The sequence below is a fragment of the Diorhabda carinulata genome, chromosome 10 (genome assembly GCF_026250575.1).
Source record: "Diorhabda carinulata isolate Delta chromosome 10, icDioCari1.1, whole genome shotgun sequence".
NCBI lineage: Eukaryota > Metazoa > Arthropoda > Insecta > Coleoptera > Chrysomelidae > Diorhabda > Diorhabda carinulata.
The window spans coordinates 11140287-11165177 of NC_079469.1; the positions used below are offsets into that span (position 1 = coordinate 11140287).

A 24891-nucleotide genomic window follows, 5' to 3' on the forward strand; every position below is an offset into this window, starting at 1 on the left:
ATTTTGTCTGAAATATATGAGATGCCATAGCTGGGTCCGGGTGAGATTCTAGCGCATCACTGTCATCTGCATATGTTGCGGTAGTTTCGTTGTTGTGTGTAGGAATATCAGCTGTGTACACCCTGTGAGACTCCTGACATAATTAGCGATGTAATCTAGGATTTTAACTTGAAAATGTCTGTTTTGCAGGTAGGATTTTGAAAAGATTGTGCTAAAAGTTTTTGTATAGCAGTCCTCGTGCCAGACTCTGTTGAACGCCTTTGCCAAAAAGGCAAATTATATTGTTGTAAATTTCTGAGGAGGGATTAAAGGTGGTAAAAAATTCGTAACACATTAAATATTGTAGCAGTTATTCGGCAAAATTTATTCTACTATAACTCCCTGGTTTTATGAAAAATGTTACAACGATTAACTTACTTGTTGAAATATTTGTAAATAAAGTCTTTAGTGATGTTGAACGACACGACATTATTCTACCGATCTAGATTGGATCAGTCGAAATTAAAATTAAATATATTTTTTAAACCTTCTGGGCCATAAAAACCCATTAAAATCATCTAACCTCAATAAAAACAATTTGAACAGCAATATAAGTTAAGAGTTCTAAACGAAGATGTAAATTATACCATAATACACCATTTTATTAATCTACACCAGAACAATAATAAATTTCACGATATTCTAGCCATTATTATCACTGTAAAATGCATGTAAACAAACTCTACATATAATTAAAATATACAGCAAATACAAAACATTTATATACATAAATCTAGCGTCATAGTTGCTAACAAACTTAAAAATTAAAGAAAAATATTTTTCTTTTACATTTAAAATCTACTAAATAGATTTCATTTATGGAATTATTATTTCTGTTGGAAATTTCAATTGTAGATACGAGGTATGATAAAAAATACGATCAAAGAAATTTTAAAATATCAATTACTTACGTTACATCAATTTCAATTAGTAGATAAGTCAGCAATTTTTAGTTGCAATATCAAGTCACGTAATCTCGAGCACCTGCTTCACAATGAAAAAATTCTTTCTGTCAACCCTCCAATGACCGAGGTAAGCTATGCGAAAATATTAGAAAGTGCCAGAAAAAAAGATCTGGTATGTTATGAATTAGTTTTATTTTATTCATACCATTAATCTTCAAATCAGATACTGTTGGTAGCAGTTAATCTCCTTCAAACCAATCAAATCCGTATTGATCAGTATTAGATGACCTAAATTTTTTTTCTTGACACAAAGAACAGTGAGAAGTGGATGAAAACCTTTCAGTCATGGTTTTCTACATTGAGGATATTGCTAGCCAAAGGCAGGAAACTAATTCAATTTTCAATGAAATAATTCACAGAAATTTTGAATCGCACCGCGTATAAAAGAGAGAAATGTTTTATTGTCAAAAAATTGTTACAATTTGTAGACAAAAGCTTGTAAAAACTAAAAAACAAATAAAATAAAATTTCAATATACAAAAGAAAGCCACAATGAGTAACAAAATAACATCTTCATCGTGACAACCTTAAGAAGGTTTTGATTGCTAAAGGTCTTTCTATCTGTTAACATTCGCCTTACTCATTAAATTTAGCACAATGTGACAAGTCATTTTGAAATAGTCCTTCCAGAAATAATTCTAATAATGAATTTATCTTTGTAATAAGTGCTTTACTAGCAAAGGGCAACACTGTTAATGAGATTCATTCAAATTTTATATTACTTTGTTTTTAATAAAATAACTCGCTGTATTTTTTATCACACCTCGTATGTGTGAAGGTGTGTGAATTTCTCCCTAAGACATAAATTTGGTAAAAGTTTACACTTTGATAATTCATAAACTGTTAATTAAAATATTGAACTACATAGATTCTAACAACCAAACCTTTAACTTGTAAATGATATATATATATTGTCATTTCACACAATACCTTTTTTTCAATATAAACCCCTCAAATACTGATCTCCAAATGCTTAAACTATATTTAAATAATTACAAGACATGAACAATTTTTTTGCATATCTTATGTAGATATTCCAACGCAAAAATTCAAAAGGAATATGATCCAAAATTAACATTTTTCGCTTCTAAATGGCGATACATATCGAAGTTGCATTTTAATTTAATTCACTACTGCATATCATTCAAATGGATCTTTATCATTAATTAATGCTTTTAAGCAAGGTTAACAAGTTAGTCACCGTGTTATTTTAGATACCTGAATCATTTTTCCAATTTAGAAAATGTATGAAAAAGGGTTCCTCAAACACCAGACTAACTCGTTCAATATCGCAAAATTTCTGATTTTTGTAGAGCAAGGGCTCCTCTAAGATGATGCAAATTGTATAAATCAGAGTGTAGAGATCAGCATCAATTAGGAGCAGAATACAGGATGTACACAATAAATGGATCTACCTACAGAGTGTGCCAAAAATGATTTCTTTGAAACAACTGTATACAATTACACGTACTATAATATTAGGAAAGAATATTAAAGAAAATAGAGGTGTAGATTATTGTTCGGCTAAAAATGCAGAAAAACGGAATAAAGTGATTGATTTTATAGGTAAATAAAGCTACTGAAAGCCACTATAATAGACAAAAATCCAGGAGACTCTTTCGCAGCTGAGAAAGCTTTGAGGTTCGATACATTTTCAAAAAACTTCAACATAGGATTCGCTTCAAATGTATGCAGTTTTTGCTTTCAAAAAAAAAATGAGCTTAAATATTGTGATCCTACCAAGAAAGTGATTATTTTAACCCAATTGTGTATTCATAAATTAGGGGGCAAAATAATTCAATATATTGATGAAGCGAGAAGAACTGGGTCACAGGTGCTTTTTTTTTCGATCTCCAATAAGTGCAAAATTTTCCCAAATTCGCCATAACAGATAGTATAAACAATGTGACTCACCCTGTATATATTTTTTATGGAAACTTCCTACTTTTAAGAATGCAGTATATTGTTTATGTCTTGTAGTTTTCTTTACACAGAGAGAGTATGACTTTTATAACAAAGTAAAATGTTTTCAATTTTCGTATTTTCTGTTTCTACTCTTTCACTTTTGGTTAAAATGCCCGTCAAAGATGTAATCTAGTATATTTAACACAAATACCTTTGCACGTCACAGATGATTTATGTCTTAACGACTTTTTGGTATTGTCTGTTCGTCAAAATAGTTGAGGAATATAGAAAATTCTATGATTTTTTTTTGTGTATGTTACGAATCATACTAAATTTAACTGTATACAACTAATGGAAAGTTTTGATGAGTATAATTGCATAAATACGACGACTATACTTCACATTAAGATAACAAAAATTTTACAAATTCAGTTTCCAAAATGTTTGTCTCAAAAAGCATTACTGACTAGGTGTTTTCGTTTTGTTAGTAACTCTTCTGAGAATAGTGAAATACATTAGCAACAAATCAAAATAAGCTCAAAGGCACTTTTGAAACCTACAAAGCTAGAGAAATTAGATTCTGAGATGGTAGGATTAACAACAAATTATCCATCAAAGTTTGTTCCATTTTACTGACCTCCCACTGCAAGGTTTTTATACCTACTTAAACCTCACCTTCCAAGGATGCAGATCTATAAGCATGGTTTGGAAGGAAATGCTAAAAGAAAACATTATGGAGAGCTACTTGATATGGGGTTTATTTATAGAGTGGATATTGCAGTATATACCAAGATGACTGCTATTGTTCATACTGATTCCGATAGACTAGTGAGATAGAACAATTTAACAAAGCTGTTGTTCACATAAACCCCTAAAAAAGATTAGTTAGCGGAATTTGAAGTATAACAACGCTTATCTTAATCAGAGACATGGAGAAGAAAAGAGTACAGAACAAGAGATCATCTTCGAAAGTCAAAGAATATGGAGGAAAGAAATTTATCAAAGACAAAAGGAAAAGAGAAAAAACATGAAAACAAAATGAAGAAATTTGAAAACATGATTAAAAACTGACTGAATTAGAAAGTGCATCAAGAGAAGATCCCCTTAGTTACTCAGTATAGAAGTAAAAGCTTGATTGTGATAATATCAAAATATTTTTACACATGTAAAAAGGTGATACCAGTCATGTCAGAAATATGAGAAAAACTTGTAGTTTAATGAATGAAGAAGAAATTACCAAGAGCTCATTACAAACTGTATAAGTAATTAGTGTACATAATGAAAATATGTTTGATTGTTCAAGCACTACACTGTCATTCTCTCACTGCTTTAGGAAATGAAATTGGAATTTTTACTTTTTTAAAGAACCCAAAAATACAAAATAAATAGAAGTAGAACAATTCCTCCAACTGCCGCCTTCACATACATGGATTTCGTATTTAAAAAAGTGGCATCCTTTTTATATTTCTCTGTCAGCATTGATAAATTTTGAGTTTTGGTATCCAATTCTAAAAAACAAAAATAGTTATTAATAAATAATTTTTCCTATGAAAAAATAAATTCAAAAGTACGTTTAGCATACAAATCCATGCTTATTTTATAACAATAATAACTATTTATTTTTGGCTAAACATACAGATCATAGAAATATTTCATCATTTTAATAGTACCATTAGTTTTTATTATTTTATCAGTATTTATTAATTTCAGTATTGAAATTTTTTGCAGCAAGTTTCAAAGAAGAATTCTTAGCTGACCCACTGGAACATTATTTCTGGGCTATGAAGCATTGCTATTTCCCCATAAAATATCAACTGTTTGATGATGATGATTTTAATAAGACAAATTGGAAGTATGAAACTAATTCCTTTTTTGTTGGATTATAAAAAAATACTTTTTTTCTACCTGATAAGACAGTCCCTCGTTGCAAAACATCATCAATATTTTGCACCATAATTCTTTGAACATCTTGTAATTGATTATTAATTGTATTTAAATTTCGTCTTGATCTAGAATCTGCAAATTGTTTTTTTGCTTTTTGAATGTAGGTATCAAATTCTATGAAAGTATATGGCCTAGTTACTGTGTTCACTCGTTTACCATATTCTGAATGGAATTGTTGCGCTATATCTTCTAAATAGGAATAAGCAAGTCGTTTTGAATATGTTTTTTCACATAAGACTAGGTAACAAACTTCAAACTCTATCAAATAACTGAAAAGTAACGAATACATATTTTTTGATATTTCACATTAATTATTCAACTTACTGAAAAAAATATGGTCCAGTCTCTATTGTACATCTAGTAGGGGATTGAGGTCCTAATTTTCGAAATAGCATTTTAGCTTGGTTCTGATAATCTAGAATACTTCTTCCTGACTAAAATTTGAATACAGTTTTATTTAAAGACTACTAGGAAATTTTATTCACAAACCTGTTCATCTTCTTGCATAGTTGCAGCCAGTGGTAGTCCATCTGCTACCCTAGCAATCATGGTCATTAAAACCATACTTTTAATTTTAAACACTATTTGGAAACCGAATATACTTTTGATGGAAGTGTAGGGTAGATTACTTTATTTACACGTCATGATTAACACGTCAGTTACTTCTTCTTTTCTGCTGTTAAAACTTTATATTTTTGCTCTACCCAACCAACAAGTTTTGCATATAAACATTCATTTGAATTACTAGATTTAGGAAACACATGATTCCTTGCAACTGGTTTTGCTTTATTTTCTAACCTAAAAACTTGGTTTTAGGATATGATAGTTTTTCAATAATTGGAAAAGCTTATGATAAAAACACTATTAAATTTTATGTTTGTTCAAAATGTCTGAATGTACATCTAAGCCCATTTTACCTTTTAGCAAGTCCAATGATGAAGAACAAGATAAGGTAATATTTATTTTATATTTTTCAACATATGAACAAAAAACATTTAATTCAATACTAAGTCTTGGTACTTTGAAATAGGAAATATTTTATTTTAAGACATTCAATTCTCATGGTAGTTCTTAGTGTTGTTGTAATAATGTCACATTAAAAGGATTTATTTGCTTTTCTAGTGATATTTTTTTATTGGAAATACCACCCAATAAAATGCGCCTCAAAATTAATTGATTTTAACTTCAACCTTATCTACTAAAAGATTGATGGAACTACTTGATTTAGATAATAATGATACTCTTTGTATAGGATATTTAAGAAAAAAGTGTGTAAGTGTAATGAATAATGAAGTGTTGAACATTCGTCTCGACCAGTTATTCCCAAAGTGGTCCAGATGCACCCCCAGCAATCCACAACAGCAATGTACTTGAATTTCCATAGTAAAATCTAATTTTTTGATTAGTTGGTAATATGGTGTAAACTAAAACTAGTAATAAGTATTTTGAAAGTGGTTTAAAAGGAAAAAATGTTTGGGAACTACTAGACCTACTAAAGTGGGATGTTGCACGGCAGAAAATTCTAACTGGCCCGACTATAGGAGGGTGTCACAGTGAAAAGGTTAAGTTCATATATTCAGCTCCTGCCTTTGTTTTGTTTTATTGACTGCTGTTGTGTCTACAGGTTTATGGGATGAATACTATTGTTGTTACATTTCATTGTGTTTTGAACAATATTTCATCAGTGTTACATCCAATTTTTTGTTCAATTAGTATTTTATTGACAATATTGTAACTGGACAATGTAATTACCCATATTATGGGTACTTGAACTGTATCTCTTTTTCAGAAACTGTTGGAACCATTCGGTTATATTCTTCAGGTTCCAGGGAAAAATGTAAGATCAAAATTATCAAGTGCATTCAATTATTGGTTGAAGATTCCAAATGAAAAATTGTTGCAAATTACTGATATTGTCCAGATATTACACAATTCTAGCCTATTGTAAGTAATCTGTATATTATGGTTTTTATTTTTTTTATCCCTATGTTGTGGGATATGTTTCATATGAAATGAAATTATTTAATTCACAAACAGAAGTAATTGAGGCAATTCTGAAAATACTGCATTCATTGCATCTTGAGGTTTCTGAAATTCAAAGCTTTTACATGCTACAACCACCATCCAAAATATTTAGTTTTTATTTTAGCTCCAATAATCCACATATGACAAGAAACATCTACTTCTAAGTAATTGTTTATTTAAACACCATATAAATAAAAAGTATTACTTCTATTACTTGTAAATCATGTTTATTTTCTGGTCAGCAAGTATTTAGAAACATATTAGATATTGGTGTTCAATTTTTTTTATTTTTCATATTTGTATATACTATATTTGTTTAAGACTCGATGATATTCAAGATAATTCTATATTAAGGCGAGGCATCCCTGTAGCTCATTCAATATATGGAGTAGCTAGTACAATTAATTGTGCTAATTATACATCTTTTATTGCCTTAGACCGAGTCAATGACTTAAAACACCCCGAAGTAAGTTGTAGAAAGTTATAATTGTGGCTTAACATTTATATATTCAAATTTAACTTTTATATTGTAGGCAATATCTATTGCTTTAGAACAAATTTTGGAACTTTACAGGGGCCAGGGCATGGAAATATTTTGGAGAGATAATTTTAGTTGTCCAACAGAAGATGAATATAAACAAATGGTGATAAGAAGTTAGTATACTAATTAAAACAACAATTTTCACACTTTGTATATTCCTATAACTCCACTCTCATTTCGATTCGATATTCTTTTTCTTTTCTTACTTCTTTGCTAAAATATGCTATTATTATCTCAGCAAATATTCATCTTCATTGTATCTCAAATTCAGAAATCACGCTTTGCATTAGTTTTTTAGAAACTATTTTTTTAAATTCTTGTTGCATTACTTTTCACAGAAACTGGTGGCCTATTTATGTTAGCAATCAGATTGATGCAACTTTTTAGTGAGAATAAACAAGACTTCACTAGAATAACAGCTATTTTAGGACTCATATTTCAAATACGAGATGATTACATCAATTTAGTATCTAAAGATGTAAGTATTTTTTAAATTATTTACAAACTAATAAAATGTTTAAATTTTTTTAGTATATGGAACATAAAAGTTATTGTGAAGATTTAACAGAAGGTAAATTTAGCTTCCCTATAATTCATGCTATTAGGAGTCAACCAAATGAACAACAAGTTATTCGTATCCTTTTGCAATACATTTTCCGAGGATCTTTCACTTCACATTTTACTTCCAACATCATTTTTTCAAATGAACACCACATTTTCATATCATTTAATTTGAAGTATCATATGTCTAAAGAGTTCCAGTTTTAAGTTACTCAAATTTTGTTGGAAATATTAAAACAATACATGAAATTGACTGAATAACGTGTAAAGCTTTCTAAATGGTATAAAATTTAACAAAACTATTTTGGTTATTTTGACAATTTTATAATTCACTTTTTTCAGTCAAATTTTATTTAGAAATTGATATTCTTCATTGTGAAAATGTGAAATCCTACAATACTACAATAGTTTAAATGACTAAGTGTAATACATTCAATTTTTTCTATTTCCCATCTATAGGATTAAAATTTTTTGTGGAGAAAAAATTACCAAAATTAGACATAAGTTCTTCAATCATGTGAAAGTAGGACTAAAATTATAAAACCTAAAATGAAGGATTTTCACAATTTTGGATTTTTTTTTTAGTTTTTGGTATAAAACGATATTGTAACCAATAGGAATAAAGGCAACGACGAGGTGGACTCACTCGCTAGATAGGGATCGGCGAACTCACCGATGGGCGCAGAACCTATAGTGTAGCTAAAAGTTGAAAGCTATCGCGTCTCTCAACGGTGTACTCGCAAGGCGGGCTCGGCAGAGATGGATAGACACCTGGCATGAGACAAGAGCAGGCCACATATAGATGGATCTCGTGCGTCTCACACCAAACAACTGCTCCAACTAAACAGGCTCGTAATACGACTAGTGACTGGATTTTTAACCGGATACTGCTATGTAAGGGGGCCATCTCCACACCATGGACATCACAGATGATCTGGTGTGCCATTGGAGCATGGAGGAGGACGAAACTGCAGACCACGTCATCTGCGAGTACCCTGCACGCATACGAGCGCGGTTTAAACATTTAGCTTTATAACTTGCCCAGTGATATCAAAGGGCTCAAGATAAAACGCCTGATCGGTTTCTCAAAAGATATCGGCCTTTGTTCCCGTCAAGTGGAGTACGGTGGGACTACCTGTATGGCCTATGTGCTCAACAGCCCCTTGGTCGCTCAATACTAATATAATATAATAAAATTTTCAAATTCTATTTTTTTTTGGTTCCCTTGCATTTTCTGAGAACATTCATTATTGTAATATATATATTTTTTTAAACCATCAGAAAGTAGAGATAGACGAACAAAAAGCACACCGACTTTTTAGAAAAAGCTGATATTTTTATGCGAATTTTCAATTGAAAATTAGGGTTCTTTTTTGATATTGAGTCAAAATAAAGTGAAAAAATAATAAATGTATTTAGAAAATAAAAAGGTGATTTTTTTAAAAGATAAAAATGAAAAAACACAAACTTGGTTATTAGAATTTTTCACATGCATTTTGAGGTTATATTGTATATATATTGTATATATTGTATATACAAAAGCTGTAGATCTTTTCATTACCTACAACATTGTCATTCAATTTTTTTCCATAGGACTTGTAGTTTTGCCTCTCACTCAACTCCTCCCACTTCCCGGACTCATATCGTCTGTTATTGATTTTTTCTTTCATTTTTATCTTATTACCTATATTGATTACCAAAACTAACAGTACTAGTTTTTACTATTATCAAAGTTCTTAAGATATTCAAAATTTCATTATTTTGTCATCTATATTGGAAGTGAATGATTTTTCTTAATAAAATTTAAGATATTCTTCGACAAAGGACCAAAGAACCGGAAGTGAAAAAATATTGTGTATCTTTATTGGAAAAATATGGTAGTTTTGAGTATACAAGGAAAATTTTATCACAATTACACGATGAGGCCAGAGAAGAAATTGAAAAGCTTGGTGGCAACCCTCATATGGAAGAATTTTTATCCTCACTTTCTAAAATATAAACTGTATATCAAATTAATATTCAATATTTATTTATTTTTATATTATATGTTATGTGTATTAAAATGATTGCAATAAATATATTTTTAATCATGTCTAATCCAAATTTTCTTGTAGAATATTTTGCAAACTGGAAGCTTGACTGAGATTGATGAGAAATAAAAGGTTTATAGAAGCAATAAATTAGATATAGATGGGAAGAGAATTAGAAATGAGACTCATTTTGTCCGAACTGGATGATTCTAATATTAAGATTAGATTTTTTGAGGAGTCGTTTTGACTTTTACCGGTCTGCTCCTAAATATGCCACTGCGTTTCATTGTTCTGTCTCTAAAATTCTCATGAGCAACGTAATTGACAGATTACTGAAGCTTTGAGGTTTTGTACTTGTTGATTTTTCAAAATAAAAATAGTTTTTATTAAATCGTTGAAATCTATTATAAAACGGAATAAAGGTTTGCAAGCAAATAAAATCAATAGATACATAAACATAAAGAATCATGGGAAACTAACACATGGAACTGAAGTAATAAAAATCAATGCTTTTGATTGTTTGAATTTAAAATTTGAAAGTTCCACCGATATGATCGGCAATCAAATGATAAGTGATCTATCTGACCCTGGATCATAGTTTCTGAATAGTCCTTACATTTATTTCATTTCTGATGAAGTTGGATTGATTATAAATTACAGACCAATCAAATAAGAAGAAGTGCCGTTAGACAAATGTCAGTTCGAACACATGATTTAAGTTTTTGTTGTGATATTTGTTGAGTGAGATAGTGAAAAATAAACAACAAACATATAATATGAGTAGAAGGAGAAACACTCGACGCGCTGCTACTATATTTACAAATTATCATCAAGATACAGATTCAAATTCAGAAAATGAAGACGATGGTGTAACGTTATCCCTTATAAATTTCATGCCAACTTCTATTTCACAATCCAGCCGAAAATCATCAAAACCAAAACGCACACCGAATAGAACAAAAAAAATCAATACAATCAAAAATTCAGCCCCAACAACGAATCGAATACGTAAAAGTAAGAAACAAGTAACTGAAAATAATTCGGAAGCTACTTGCTTAGATTCAGATCACAATGAAAGTATTACCCATGTTATTATATCAGACACTCAGAAAGATGCCTATATGAAAAGTGTTCAACACAAAGTTGATTCTTTCTTTAAGTCGAGTCATTTGATGTCTGATGATGATGACGAAGGTGAAGAATCATCTAAGCAAAAAAATTTACCCACAAAGTCAACTACAGGATCGAAAAATTTCTATGAAATATCAGATTCTGATGGTGAAGAGCTACCATCTACTTCAGCTATGAATAATTTAGCAGAACATGTGGTAAGTAAATTATCAATTTTTAATTAGTTCTAAGTATCTCGTACTCCAGTTTCATTTGTTTGAGATATTTTTTTCAATAAATTGTTAATACTTATATCAAAACAGATGAAACAAATAAATAAGATAGAGTATTATAATAGTTAACAATGATTTTTTAACATTCCTTTCAAGCTTATTGTTCATAATTCCTTATCTGATTGTTCTTTTAAAATTCCCACATGTTTAATCTTTCAGATCAAATAGGATTTTTTACCTTGATGAGAAACATCCTTCTCACAGACAGTATATAGAGATTTAGCTTTTTTTGTGAACTCACTCAATATTTAAAGTCATTTATTTACTCCATCTTACTTTTTTTGTTAATTGCTAAAATAGAATGTGGAACATATTGCTGTCAGTCAAATAAAAGAGTTAAAATATAACACAACAAAAAAATTCCCCACAAAGAAGTAACTAATAAAAAGGACATATTAAAACACATAAACACATATTTAACTATCATTCAAATGTAAAAACTATAATAAAATGGAGCAAAATATCATAAAGAATTAAATGTAATTATAATGAAGAGGTAACATAAGCAATTGCTATCAGTCAAATACAAAAAAGCCTTCTTAAGGTCCGGTAAAAGGCAGTGAACATACAGTTTTGGTGAGGTATAGGGTTATGTGACACAAATGAAATCTTGCTTCCTAGCAAGATCTAGTACTAAATCTGTAGAATATATCCATCTGACAGATGGATGTTCTGTTTGTAGGGTTGAGACGGCTAATTTGAGTGAAGGCACCTGCAAAACCCTTTTGCTAAATTATGCTCTCAGAATTATTCTTATGGAGTTTAATTGATTCTAATATATGAAATTTCCAATAACTAGTAAACTGTTCAATTTCATAACTCGATCCAAACGATTTTAAGTGTATACTAATGAAATGTTTTTTGTAGAAGGAATTTTTGACATTTCAACCTTACCTTTGTCTTTATGATTATATTTTTAATAAGATAAAACTTTTGGGCAATAAATGACAAGGTTAAATGATTTTTAAAACATCATTATGATTATTGTTTTTAGTCTGTTGACTCAACTAATAATAAAGAAGAAGATCTGATGAAAATAGTAGATAAGATACTAGACTGTGATGATACACCTATTGAAATAACCACTAGTAATGTAGAATCAGATAATTGGAATGAAATTAAAAGCAAAGCAGAAGAAATTATGGGAAGTGTTACTGCTCTTCTAGATACTTTCAAAGATAAGGATAAAGATAAAACAGCTCCAGAGGTATCACCTGTAAAAACCAAACCATCATGTCCAATTTGTTTGGAAGTTTTGGATGGAAATATTATTCCCGGTGCAACCATATGCGGGCATATATTTTGTATGGATTGTATAAAGCAAGTTGTTAAGACTTCAAAGTCTTGCCCTACTTGTAGAAAACGTATTACCGTTAAGCAAATTCATCCTTTATATTTATAGATTGGTTGAGTTCTCTGTATTTTTGATAATAAATTTATTGCAGCAGTTTTTTAATTGTAGATTTTACTTAATTCAATAAAATTTTTAGTAATTTTATAATTTCTTTCAATTAAATCCTATGCAAATTCAAACTGTAATTGGTTGACTTTCTATTAGGTGATTTATACATTAAACGAAGGATGCTATTCTATTTTTGGGAGATTGAGGCTTGGTTAAAGAGTAGAACAACAGTACGAAAAAATGTATAACTATAGTTCACGTTTTTTTATTCAACTGTTATTTACGTTCAAATTGAGAACTGTCTATCAATGTAGTTATAATCATCCATTTTCTGGTTAGACAAGGTTTACTTTTGGTTGGAGTATATTGAGTTCATTTCAGCTTACGTGGTGTTATTAGAAGATAATTCGAGAACAAATATTCGGATGAAATGCGATGTGGTTTTATGATTAAGAGGAACTGTCATTTCGTGTAATACTAAAACACTTCAAAAAGTTGAACCGTATAACATTTGGAATCTCAATAAATGTATTTATCAAAAACTGTATTTCCAAAGTTTCTTGAATGTTTTTTGAATCGAGTGGATAAACTTGCCTAGATATAATCTGCCTAATTTGGAGTGCTGATTCAATAGATATATTGTTGATAGCAATCAGGAAGAAATGTATGAGTTTTAGAATGGGCTGGAGTTCCGAAAGCGGGAGCACTCAAAATTACCTGCAATTTCGTACATACACTCAAATTTATATAAAATAAGTGTCTCTGGAAGGATTTTTGGCGTCTCGCAAGGGAAGGGGGTAGAAATTTTAAAACTTAGGTTAAATTGGGTGTATATTAGTAGGTACTGACTACATAGTGCTTATAGATGCAGATTATAAAAGCCCTTGCCGACAATTTTGCTTGATCTACCATAGACGTGGATCCCTCATTTTATAAATTTATTATTTTTATAAATATTTTCGTTAAAAGGCAATAGAATCATTATAAATTGGACGGCATTACACGCCGTTATTTAAACAGATGCACTTAATTGCAGTCCTACTTGCAAATCATTATTTTACCTCGTTAACTAGCTACAAATGAATATTAAATTATAAAACGTAAATAGACGAGTAAAATGTATCTACTTGTAGGGGAGTTTGGTTTAAACAGGATACCAGACGTGAACTGAGCCCTTTTTTTTCTGGTAAATGAAATTTCAAAGCAAAAACCATGAAGGGAAATGAATCCTTTGCAAATAAAACAAAAAAAATATTTCAATTCCATGGATTTATGTTTACGATTTGATGTTTTCATTTGTAAACAGTGAAGATGATGAGTCCACGTGAGACTTAATCCGACCCCTAAATGATTAATAGCGATATGAAAACTAAACAAAATGAATATGATATCTGCCATCAATAAGTCAGGTATCTGGATCCTCGAGCTCAACATAATTACGTACCATTTTTTATAACTTTGATATTACTTTTAACAACCATATATTATATCCTTATATAATTTAATAAATAAAATGTTATGATAATTCAGCTCATTTTTTTTATTTTCAATCTAGATCACCTACGAATTCAAAATTTTATATATGGCCCTCTGCACAATTGAGTTTAACACCTCTGTTCTAGACATTCAATGCTTACGTCTTCTGAGTAACTGACCCTCGCGCAATTTTTCGTCTAACTCTTATGTGACCCCTTTTAAAACTAGGATCGAGAGCTGAGTAAAAAATAATAGAATAATCAGAAACTAATAAATTGAAGAAATATATTTTCCTACAATATGCATAAAGTAATGAGTGTTACGACAGAAAATATGTGTATCCTCCACTTTTAAAGCACTGAAAAACAACCCTATATGCGCAAAAAAATTTTTGGAGTAATTTTAGAGTGGATCCCACTTCTAAATATTTAGAGAAAATAAAAGAACTAGATTTGTTTCCACACATATATTTATTTTAACTCAATCCAAATACCATGTCCATTTTGTGTCAGCTAGGAACCAATAATTAATTTCAGTAATATTGTGATGATATTTAAAAAAATTATAGGATCTGAAAACAAATAAATTCAATTAGTCAAAGAAGAAAATTTACAATACTAAAAATGTTGTTAAGGAGCCGAAATTTTGAAAATTATAATTTTGTACAAAGAAAAGTAAACAAGTTTACAAAAAAAAATGAATATTTATAAATTTTATACTGTGCACTATGAATATAACTTCATTCATAACTTCATATAGTAAACATTGTTAATTAACAATGTTTACTATACAGGGAAAATAATAATTCTTATGTTGAAAGGTTACGGTGATCATAAAAGATCTTCATTCGTTGATACATATCCTAGTCCCAGATAACTTTTGTTTCATCATTTTTAAATTTATTTTATAATAAATAAGTGAATGATATTTATTTCAACGTTAAAAACCAATTTATTTTGGTTTCTAAATTTGTTTTAACCATTTCTTGTTAGATTATTATGCCAAAATTCTTTTCTGTTTTTACTCATTACTGCTTCCGTATTTTTCAACAATTTTCCTGTTTGTCATATCAATCGGTTTAGTTGCTTTCACTAGAAGAAATTGTAAGCAATTGGTTTGTATTCGCAATAGGAAAATTATTTAAAAAGTAGATTATGTTCTCATCGTTTGCAATTATATGTACAATGTCTTTTAGATACATTACATCTGTCGCTTCAATTTCTGTGGAGAGACATATTCCAAATATAAAAATTCCATGCTCCTCAAATCTGCTACACTACACTTATTTGCTTCCTTGCTTTTGCATTGGTAACTTTACCTGATAATGGAAGCTTCTAGTAGATATATATCTGTGTCCTTGTTTAAAATAGTGAATTACAATTTGTTCAGAATTTATGTAATTTTATATTATCGTTTAATATTTCAAGAACAATCACTTCTTTCACCCCAATAACTGCTACTGAATTAAAGTTTGTTGATAAAAATTTTTATTGAGAGTACTACATTTATATTTGTGCGCATGTGTATCTTTGTGCGGTGAGCGCATGATCTGTTGTATGTGTGGAAGAGCTCATGCGTACGACGTGTGTCTTGACAGGCCCCAGTTCTACTGTACAGATGTTCCTTTTCTTGTTTTTATCAACAGGCAATAAATCATTTTTTATAACGAGTGATTTGTTCGATTGACGACGTACCTTAACAATAATGCTCATGTCCATTGACGTATTATTTAATATGTATATTTTTGTTTTGAATCAAAATCTCGCTTCCCGCTAAGTCAAAAGCCTTCCCCCTTTCCCCTGTAGGAAGTATTGTTAGCTAATTCTATATATTCACCCTTTTCGATATATCGTTAATGAAAAATACGTACCTACCCCTATAAGCATAAACAACAACTAATCTGTCATTTGGTACTCTTACCTATCAAACACCAGATGCTCGCTTAGTAGAAAAGCAGTAGTTTTATTATGCTTAGCATGTCAAATGACGTAATTGTGCTAAGTATTGCGAGATGTTGCATTTTTACTGATATTTTTATTAGATACGGCAAACAAGGTAAATAGGTAAAATACGACCGAGGCTTCAAACGACAGTAAAAGCGGTTTCACTAGTAACAGAAACGTTGTAGACAGAACAAGAGAAGTATCAATACTCGAAGGAGAGTAACCTACTGGTAACCATCGATGTTAGGAATGCTTCTTAGGAATAATCTAATCCGTTTCCACTTACGTACTTCGCTTGGTACAAAATTACCTTAGTAACAGAAAGCCGATTTACGGAACAGGGAATTGAGAACTAAAAAAGTATTTGCCAGAACCGCACAAGAGTTAGTTCTAGGAACAGAGCTTTGGAACATATTCTATGACGATATTCTTAGACTAGAGCTGCCCGATGGATGCTATTTCATAGGCTATGCTATTGTCATCACCGGAAGGGACAGAGAGGAAATCCAAGAAAAGTTATCCAGCTTCATGCGGATTCTGAGAAGATGGTTCGATGACTATGGAATATCACTAGCAGCGGAAAAGATCGATTTAAAGCTCTTGACCAAGAAGTAGAAGGCAACATTTGTTAATATACAACCGATGAAAATCGAAGAGCTCTTCATCCAGGTGAAAGAAACCATAAGATATTTAGGATTCCTTCTAGACACGAAAATGAGTTTTAGTGACCATATGAGAAAAAGGGCAGACAAAGCATCAACACTCACATAATCGCTAAGCCGACTAATGAGAAATATCGGGGGTCCAACTACTACCAATTAAGATTGTTGATGTCAGTCACAAACTCAATACTTCTGTACGCCGCAGAGATATGAGAAGAAACTACGCTGATAGATATCCTTCGCCAAGAAATAGCCAAGGTCCAACGCAGAGCCGCTCTTAGAGTATGCAGTGCATACCGCTCTGTATCAGAACCAGCAGTACTAGCCAATGCGGGAACCAAACCTGCTAGAACTCGAATACAGAATACACAAAAGAATGGTTTGTCCATTCCTCGTCGTTCTTTGGAATTAGCCATTCCACAAACGTCATTACACCGTATTTTGCATAAAGACTTGAGTCTTAAGGCCTATAAAGTTCAATTAACACAAGAACTCAAGCCGGCCGATCGTCAACAACGTCGTGTCTTTGCTGATTGGGTCCTTGAAATGCATGAAAATGATCCGGAATTTCATCGAAAAATCATCTTAACTGATGAGGTCCATTTCCACCTTGGTGGTTACGTCAATAAACAAAATTGTCGAATCTGGGGCTCGGAAAACCCAAGAGTTATTGTTGAAAATCCTCTCCCTCCTCAACGCGTGACTGTTTGGTGCGGTTTATGGTTTGGCGATGTCATTGGACCTTACTTTTTCGAAAATGAGGCTGGAGCAACAGTTACGGTGAATGGATTGCGCTATCGAGAGATGATTAATGATTTTTTATGGCCGGAATTGGATGGTATTGATTTGGACAACGTTTACTTTCAACAAGACGGCGCTACGTGCCACACAAGCAACGAAACCATCGATCTTTTACGGGAAAAATTTCCGAACCGTGTTATCTCTCGAAGAGGTGATCACAATTGGCCACCGAGATCTTGTGATTTAACACCTTGGGACTTTTTCCTTTGGGGCCAACAGACAAAGATAAGGTCTACGCCAACAGTCCAGCATCGATTCAAGACCTCAAAGATGGAATTCGTGAGGCTATCGAGGACATAGGGCATCCGCTTTGCAATTTGGTTACGGAAAATTTCATGAAAAGGATATGGTCCTGTAAGCGCAGTCGTGGCGCCCATTTGGCTGATGTTGTGTTCCATTATTAACGGCATACCTTCCTCTTTATAATGAAATAAACATCCGATCATTTATCTCAAAAAATGGCATTTTTCTTTGAATATCAAAATAACACCTCTTATTGGAAAACCCCTTATTATTTTTATGCGCTGGTCACCTTTTCTTCGACTAATTAAATGTTTTCTGGAGTAGTCACGGGACCTCCCGCACGTGGGTAATTCTCTAATGATTCTTTTGCCCAGCGAAACAACTCAGACCAATTTTTAATTATTGTAAGTGATGGATACAAGTGAGCTTATTGAGACTTGTCATTGACGGCTGTATAAAGATTTTTGCGAACGCATTCTACTATATTGACTAATTGACCGTACTACGTATCTACTGCATTTTTGTTAATCACAGCAGTATACATGATATTAACTATAAAAATAAACGCATAAACAATTGAATTAAATATGGAAACTGCTTAGTATTCAATCTCAACACAATATATCAATACTAGTGTCCTGGAAAGATTGAAAATACAATTCGAATGGATATTTAAATGAAAATCATCTGGATAAGATCGCAGAAGGTTTTTGATAGGTAAGGTGTCGGTCTCCTATTAAATGCTGTATGCGGCGTCCGATATGAGCGTAAACTTGTAGATTGACATCCGAACGTCAGGTCCAGCGTCAGCGAATGACAACCATGGTTACCAACTTAGGGGTTTTGCCCCCGAATTTGGGGGAAAAGATTTGGGATGGGATGTTTTTAGAGATTTTTATATCATTGTAAAGAATAAGTTGCGTAACATGATATCGATTGATTACAAAATATAATTACGCTGCAACGGAATGGTGGATCATGCAAAACATTTCAACATTACGGAAAAATGTTAAAATTATTTAAAGTCATTCTATATGATTTAAAAAAATCAGAATCTGATGAAAATGATTTGTTACTTTTCGATAATTTATGAATAAAGAATATAAAAAAATAATATTGCCGAAAGAAATTATTTATTGATTGTTGAAAGCGACTGAAGAGATTTGTAATATGATTTTTGTGATGTCTACTCACATTTAGAAATTGTAGATAATGAACTTATAATATTGAAAAATTTTATTTTCGGTTCTTGATTCTTGAAACATAATTTCGACATTTCGACATTTTCTTCATCGTCAGACGCTAAAAATGAATAAAAAATTAATGGAAAATCATTATTCCTCGTTTCTTTATTTCAATTATAAGTAATATAATATTATTTTTTTTTGTTAGTCTCATAAGAAGTTCTAAACATACGGTTGAGAGAATAATTTTATTTGAGCCACGAGACTCATCGCCCCTGACACACTCACAATGAAAAAAGGTCAAAAATATAAATTTTATTTTTCAATTTAATCTCCATTATTGTAAAAAATTTTTCTCGTGGATATTCTACCATTTATAAAGCGTTTCAATAGCAAGATTGTTCAATGTCTTTTCTTTCAGTTATTGAAACAACTGGTAATCGCCGTGGTCAACATCTGGCCATCACGTTTCTGGTCTAAAAAACCGTCTTTGCCTTTTTCGAAGCAGGTTCGCTCTTTGCAATTCACTGCTTTGACTGTTTCAGGATGCAAAACATCGGAATGATTTTGCCTAAATCACGTCAATAAGGACTGGGAAATGTCTTTTTGAATGTGCTCTTGGTCTAAAGTGAGCAACCGCAGCAGCGAACGCGTAGATATATAATTCTTCAATCAGTATATGGCAAATGTATTATTTTGAGCTGCTGATAGCCTCTTCTATATCTCTTAATCTTAATCCAATGGTCGTCTACAATCATTCTGTAAACTTTTTGGATTATTTCCTTGGTTGTCCTGAACGCTTACCGTCAGTCAAGCTGATACGGCTAGATTTGAGTTAAACTGTCAAAAACTTAACGGTCGCAAATGATGAAGCAAATCAAATTTTTAATGGTAGCTCATTGCTCAATTTTCTCCAAATTTCAGTGACAATCTCTCAAACTATGAGCAAATATATTTCTAAGCTTATATTGATAAGAGCTGATATCTTCAGTTTGTGTTCAGAAACTTTCCAGACAATTCTTGTAACTGCCATTATACACGTGAAATTATGAAACTAAGAATGCAAATAATAGATATATAAAGTAAACTAATTTTGAAAAGTTTGTAAGCCATGTGAGGTTCATTTGTAATAAATTATTTGAAGCTTTGTCTATGGATTATCTTCCCATAAAGCTAAAAAATGTCTTGGTGAAGATGTGGTCCAAGTATACTTGTAGGTGCTGGTAGAAAGACTGTATATTAAATTTAAAAAGAAAAAAACGTTGATGAAGAATGGAGGATGATTAATAAGAGGCTTTTTTTTCTCATCATAAACTAAGAAAGTGGAATTTTTAAAACCTGATTTGTTTCTGGTTACTATTTCTATATTTCATTGATTTTAATGTCATTTATTTTTTATCTGTATTCCATGGAGTGTCCTAATAATTTTTTTACTGATTTTATTTTTCAGATTTCTTCACCATGTTTTCGAAAGTAAATACACTCAATTTTTAGTAGATTCTACAGTGTATTGTATCAAGATCACTTCCATTACATTCATCACACTTTTTTACACAATTAATTTTTTCACTACCACCAGTTTCTAATTTGATTTAACAAAATATTCTACTAGAGACTTCAATACATCTACAATTATATATCTCGAAAACGAAGCGAGATATCAAAAAATTTCATTCCTCATTTTCGATTTATTTTGGCCTATTCAAGCTGTTATATCGCGGTTCCATAGAAATCGTACTCCATCGTTTTTATATAGCTCTTTAATAATGATAGAATACAATATGAGTGATGAAAATTAACAATGAAACTTTAATTAGTAAATATTGATTTGGTGATTGTCATGATGAACTTTTAGGTAATAATTATTCTGTACTTACACTGACTGAAAAAATGGCGTTCCTCATTTATCATTGTAAATGCATTTAAGCACAATAAAGATGTTTCAAAGAGGTTCCACAATGTTAAGGCCATCATAAATTATTTCATCATTACATATTTGGAAAATATCGAAATCGTTTCAAGTGGAGCATTTCTGTTTAAAATGACTAGATGTCATAATGACACCAAAAAATAATCAGTATTGACTTAACATATGGTAAGATGTCAATATATATTTTTTAACTAATTCATGATAAAATGAGCCAATAGAAATACTGCTCTGTGGGTCCAATAATGTGTGTTCGAATAGTAGCTTACCAATTGCACAATTTGAGCACCTAAAGGAGCACATGCGTGCGCAATGCTTCAAGTGCATGTTCCAAATTGTTGTTTTTGAGATCTATGCGTCAAACACAGTTGCGTTTTCCTCTTGCCCCTCAAACACTAGATAATTGTTTTAGCTTCGTGAGCTTCAAAATTGAGGTTTAAAAACAAACTGAAGAAGGAACTAATAAGGTTATCTATAGCAAAAAGTATAGTTATAAATAAGGGCTTCCATAGTATTCCTAATTTTAATAAATAAATGATTTGTGGTATGTTTCAAAATTTGACATTTGACACAAAACTCGCCGATGATTGTTCCATTTATTTCTTGTGTGTCAAGCTCATTAGCACGAGCTCATTAGTATCGTGCACAAAATACGAGGTCTAGTTGCGAAAAAGGGTTTCATTATAAAAATTTTTAGCATTTTATAGATAATATTGATCACTCAGCTTCTTCCCTATAACTTATATCAACTCCACTTTCACGTTGTGGCTATCTCCATCAATTTAAAAAATGTGGGTAAATAATACACACACATATGTTTATATAAAGTTTTTCGTAAATAGTATTTAATAACTATAATTCATAGATAATCGTCCATAAAGTCACGCTAGCGTGGACGTATAATCAACAATTCCGAATATACACCGAGATCAAAAGATAAACCAAACGAGAATTAATTCGAAATTTTTATTATACATCACTAAGTTTTACGCAAGAAGAAAGTTTTCTAAGGTCGATGAAATAACGATTGAAATGATACTTATGTGTTTTGATCGGTGAATGTAGCTATAAAATTTAAATATAATTGCAGTGTAATTGAGAAGTGGATCAAAAAGTTCCCTATGATTTACTCGTATTTTGAAGTATCTTTTCTGATGATTGGAATTGACTACGAGAGAGTGAAGTTTGCGAAGGTATCTGACATTTATAAGAAGCGTAATTGATCATTGAAAATTCTGAGTAATTATTAAAATTAACATGAATAATATTTTTACAAACGAACAGTATCTACGCATGATACTTAGTGACCTAGAATTCGAACACCCAGTAAATATTAATCCATAATTAAAATAATTCACGTACATGTTTATAACAGTTTTCTCTTTCATAAAAATTCTGCATTTAAATAAGAAAAATCTTATTCACACTCATAGGTCTTCCACTTCTTGTCATCGATATCTGCGCATAAATTATGAGCCCAACGACCACATTTAATGCACCGGCTCCATTTTTCACCACCTTCATCTGCACTATCTTCGTCATTTGTTGACCCATAGGGAACGCTATTTTCACTTTCGAAAGAGGTCTCCACTACCTGATGTTTTTTATTTTTTTTTGCAGCTTTTGGTTTAAGCGGAACTTGGAGGTGAATTTTTTCCCAAATTAAGGTTTTTTGTTACAGATTTTATTCTTTTTGCTCGTTGTTCTTCTGATTCCATCCTTCTCTAGGGTGTCGGTTGCTATCATTGTTTTCCAGTCTTTCTCCCTTTCTTTGTGATTTTCCCGGCTAGTATTTATGGAAACGGCTGTACTTCTTCTGACGAAATGAATCCAACTGAATCTAACATTCATTCCTTTTTCGAGAACCTTCTATATCTACTCGACGCTCTGCCTACTAAGAGCAGAAAAGTTCTATGGGGTGATTTCAACATTGACTTCACTTAAGATTGTGCCACTCGGTAGTCTCTGATAAATGTTTTTGACGTGGATATGTCCACTACATCACTTTGTAATTAATTCAGGTCTCTCGACAAAATTATCAGGTGGTATAAAACAGCATTTCCTCTTCTTCTTCGTAAAACCAATCATCATAAATCGTGAACTATGAAAGGAACACGTACTTCATCCAAGAATATGGGATCACTCTTGTATATAAAAAAGTTAAGAGATAAGAGATTAACTATCAAAAACTATTACTACAATCGCATCTCGAGAGCTAAAAATTCATCGAAAGAAAATTGTTGTGTTATTAATGATTTGAGAAACAAATCGCGTTCAACAAACATTATCGATCTCGACCCAGTCGAACAATTATTTCGTGAACGTTAGTAACAATATTAGCTCTAAAATATCCACATGTCGAGATGCTCTCTCTTTTCTCGTTCCTTCTAAAAGAATTACTGGTAGTCTCTTTCTCAGACCTGTAAATAGACCTGGGGTAGTGCAAACCATACTCAGCATCCAAAACAAGACGACATCCTGCGGCATCGATGAATTATTAGCTAAGTTATTTTTTGGTTTTCCGGAAGAAATGATTGACGTTTTATGTTCGCTAATAAACGAATCCTTTGGGAAGGGGTTTATTCCGAGCTGTCTTAAAACAGATATAATCGTTCCTCTGCACAGGGGCGGCGACAAAAATAACACTAAGAATTATCGTCCTATCGCATTTTTACCAATCCTATCGAAGATAATTGAACGACTAATGAAAAGTCGTCTATTACCCTTTCTTTTACCCTTTACTTAATAATAAATTTTATACGGTTTCGGTTTCTGTGATTTTGCTAAAGCCTTCGATAGTGTTGATCATAAAATTCTGATTAACAAACTAGAATATTATGGTTTTCGAGGCGGTATTCCATTAAAATGGTTTCTATTTTACCTTGAATGTCGAAATCAATTGGTACGAGCTATTGTTGAAGTTTCAATGAAATTACAGTGGTATGCCTCAGGGTTCAGTTTTGGGTCCAATTCTTTTTTTGATTTTCATCAATGATCTCATAGACCTACGGATCAATGGTCAATTCTCTTTATTCGCGGATGTCACCAGTGTAACCTGGAGAGGTCCAGATATTCAAGCTCTACATTCGACCATGGACTATGATCTCATAACTTTTAAGTCCTGATCTGATGCAAAAGGTCTCTGTTCAAACACTGAGAAAACTTCAGTTTTGTCCGATAAAGAAGCTTTAAAACCTCTAAAACTCATCGATGACATAATACGATAAAATTTCTTGGTCTACATATTGATGGTGCTCTTCAATGTATGTACAAATAGAAAACCTGACAAAAGAACTAACCTCTGCTTGCTTTGCCATTACATCTGTGTCTGAACAGCTCGTTCGAATCGCATCTTCGGTATGGTTTGCCTTTTTCTGGGGGTCTTGTAGTTTGCACCTCTTCGATTCTATCTTCAAATTACAAAAATACATATCCGTAATATTTATGGTTTGAGTAGTAGAACGCATTGCATTGTTTATGTTAAAAAACACAAAATTCCAACTCTCCCCTTTGTCTTCATTTAAGAATCTATTTGTTTGGTTCGCAAACACTTTCACAACTCAACTGAGAGACCCATGCATACCTACCTTACTAGAAGAAAGAAGTTGGACAGTTACTCGACTATACCTACTACTGATTTGGAGAAAAGGGTTTTTGAGCCTGACGGTCCAGTTCTCGGTTTATCTCATGTTTCTTTTTTATTTGAAACAAAGACCGAGTCTGTTTATCAGTGGTAGAAAGGTTGGGTTGTAGTACGTTACTTTCCAAATTGCTATCCGTTACGTAGGAACCCATAAAATCTTGATTTGAAAATATATCGCTGTCCAGGGGATACATTTC

General features: G+C 31.6%; 3 protein-coding genes across 3 annotated transcripts; 2 read left to right on the forward strand and 1 right to left on the reverse strand.

The window, feature by feature from the left end:
- Window positions 1–338: 338 nt before the first annotated feature.
- LOC130898393 (vesicle-trafficking protein SEC22b-B) lies at window positions 339–5553 on the reverse strand. Its single transcript, XM_057807663.1, has 4 exons — window positions 5343–5553; window positions 5178–5287; window positions 4815–5122; window positions 339–4417 (listed from the first exon to the last, which is right to left on the reverse strand). The coding sequence occupies exons 1-4, from the start codon at window positions 5415–5417 to the stop codon at window positions 4269–4271; spliced, it is 642 nt and encodes a 213-aa protein (XP_057663646.1). The 5' UTR covers window positions 5418–5553; the 3' UTR covers window positions 339–4268.
- Window positions 5554–5558: 5 nt separating this feature from the next.
- Window positions 5559–10074, forward strand: LOC130898396 (terpene synthase). The gene is made up of 7 exons (XM_057807665.1): window positions 5559–5805; window positions 6643–6797; window positions 7200–7344; window positions 7412–7532; window positions 7758–7897; window positions 7951–8053; window positions 9789–10074. Exons 1-7 carry the CDS (start codon window positions 5740–5742, stop codon window positions 9977–9979), a joined length of 921 nt encoding a protein of 306 aa, XP_057663648.1. The 5' UTR covers window positions 5559–5739; the 3' UTR covers window positions 9980–10074.
- Window positions 10075–10688: 614 nt separating this feature from the next.
- Window positions 10689–12914, forward strand: LOC130898394 (E3 ubiquitin-protein ligase RNF4-like). Its single transcript, XM_057807664.1, has 2 exons — window positions 10689–11338; window positions 12408–12914. The coding sequence occupies exons 1-2, from the start codon at window positions 10787–10789 to the stop codon at window positions 12813–12815; spliced, it is 960 nt and encodes a 319-aa protein (XP_057663647.1). The 5' UTR covers window positions 10689–10786; the 3' UTR covers window positions 12816–12914.
- Window positions 12915–24891: the final 11977 nt, after the last annotated feature.

What these genes read in the sequence shown, in the direction of transcription:
- LOC130898393 (XM_057807663.1), bottom strand. Translation starts at nt 5,417, where the DNA reads ATGGTTTTAATGACCATGATTGCTAGGGTAGCAGATGGACTACCACTG. An exon ending in CTATGCAAGAAGATGAACAG is followed by an intron (nt 5,288 to 5,342) that starts GTTTGTGAATAA and finishes TTCAAATTTTAG; the next exon opens with TCAGGAAGAAGTATTCTAGA. An exon ending in ACGAGGGACTGTCTTATCAG is followed by an intron (nt 4,418 to 4,814) that starts GTAGAAAAAAAG and finishes TTTGTTTTTTAG; the next exon opens with AATTGGATACCAAAACTCAA.
- LOC130898396 (XM_057807665.1), top strand. Translation starts at nt 5,740, where the DNA reads ATGTCTGAATGTACATCTAAGCCCATTTTACCTTTTAGCAAGTCCAAT. An exon ending in TTACACAATTCTAGCCTATT is followed by an intron (nt 6,798 to 7,199) that starts GTAAGTAATCTG and finishes TATTTGTTTAAG; the next exon opens with ACTCGATGATATTCAAGATA. An exon ending in AAATGAACAACAAGTTATTC is followed by an intron (nt 8,054 to 9,788) that starts GTATCCTTTTGC and finishes ATAAAATTTAAG; the next exon opens with ATATTCTTCGACAAAGGACC.
- LOC130898394 (XM_057807664.1), top strand. Translation starts at nt 10,787, where the DNA reads ATGAGTAGAAGGAGAAACACTCGACGCGCTGCTACTATATTTACAAAT. An exon ending in ATAATTTAGCAGAACATGTG is followed by an intron (nt 11,339 to 12,407) that starts GTAAGTAAATTA and finishes TATTGTTTTTAG; the next exon opens with TCTGTTGACTCAACTAATAA.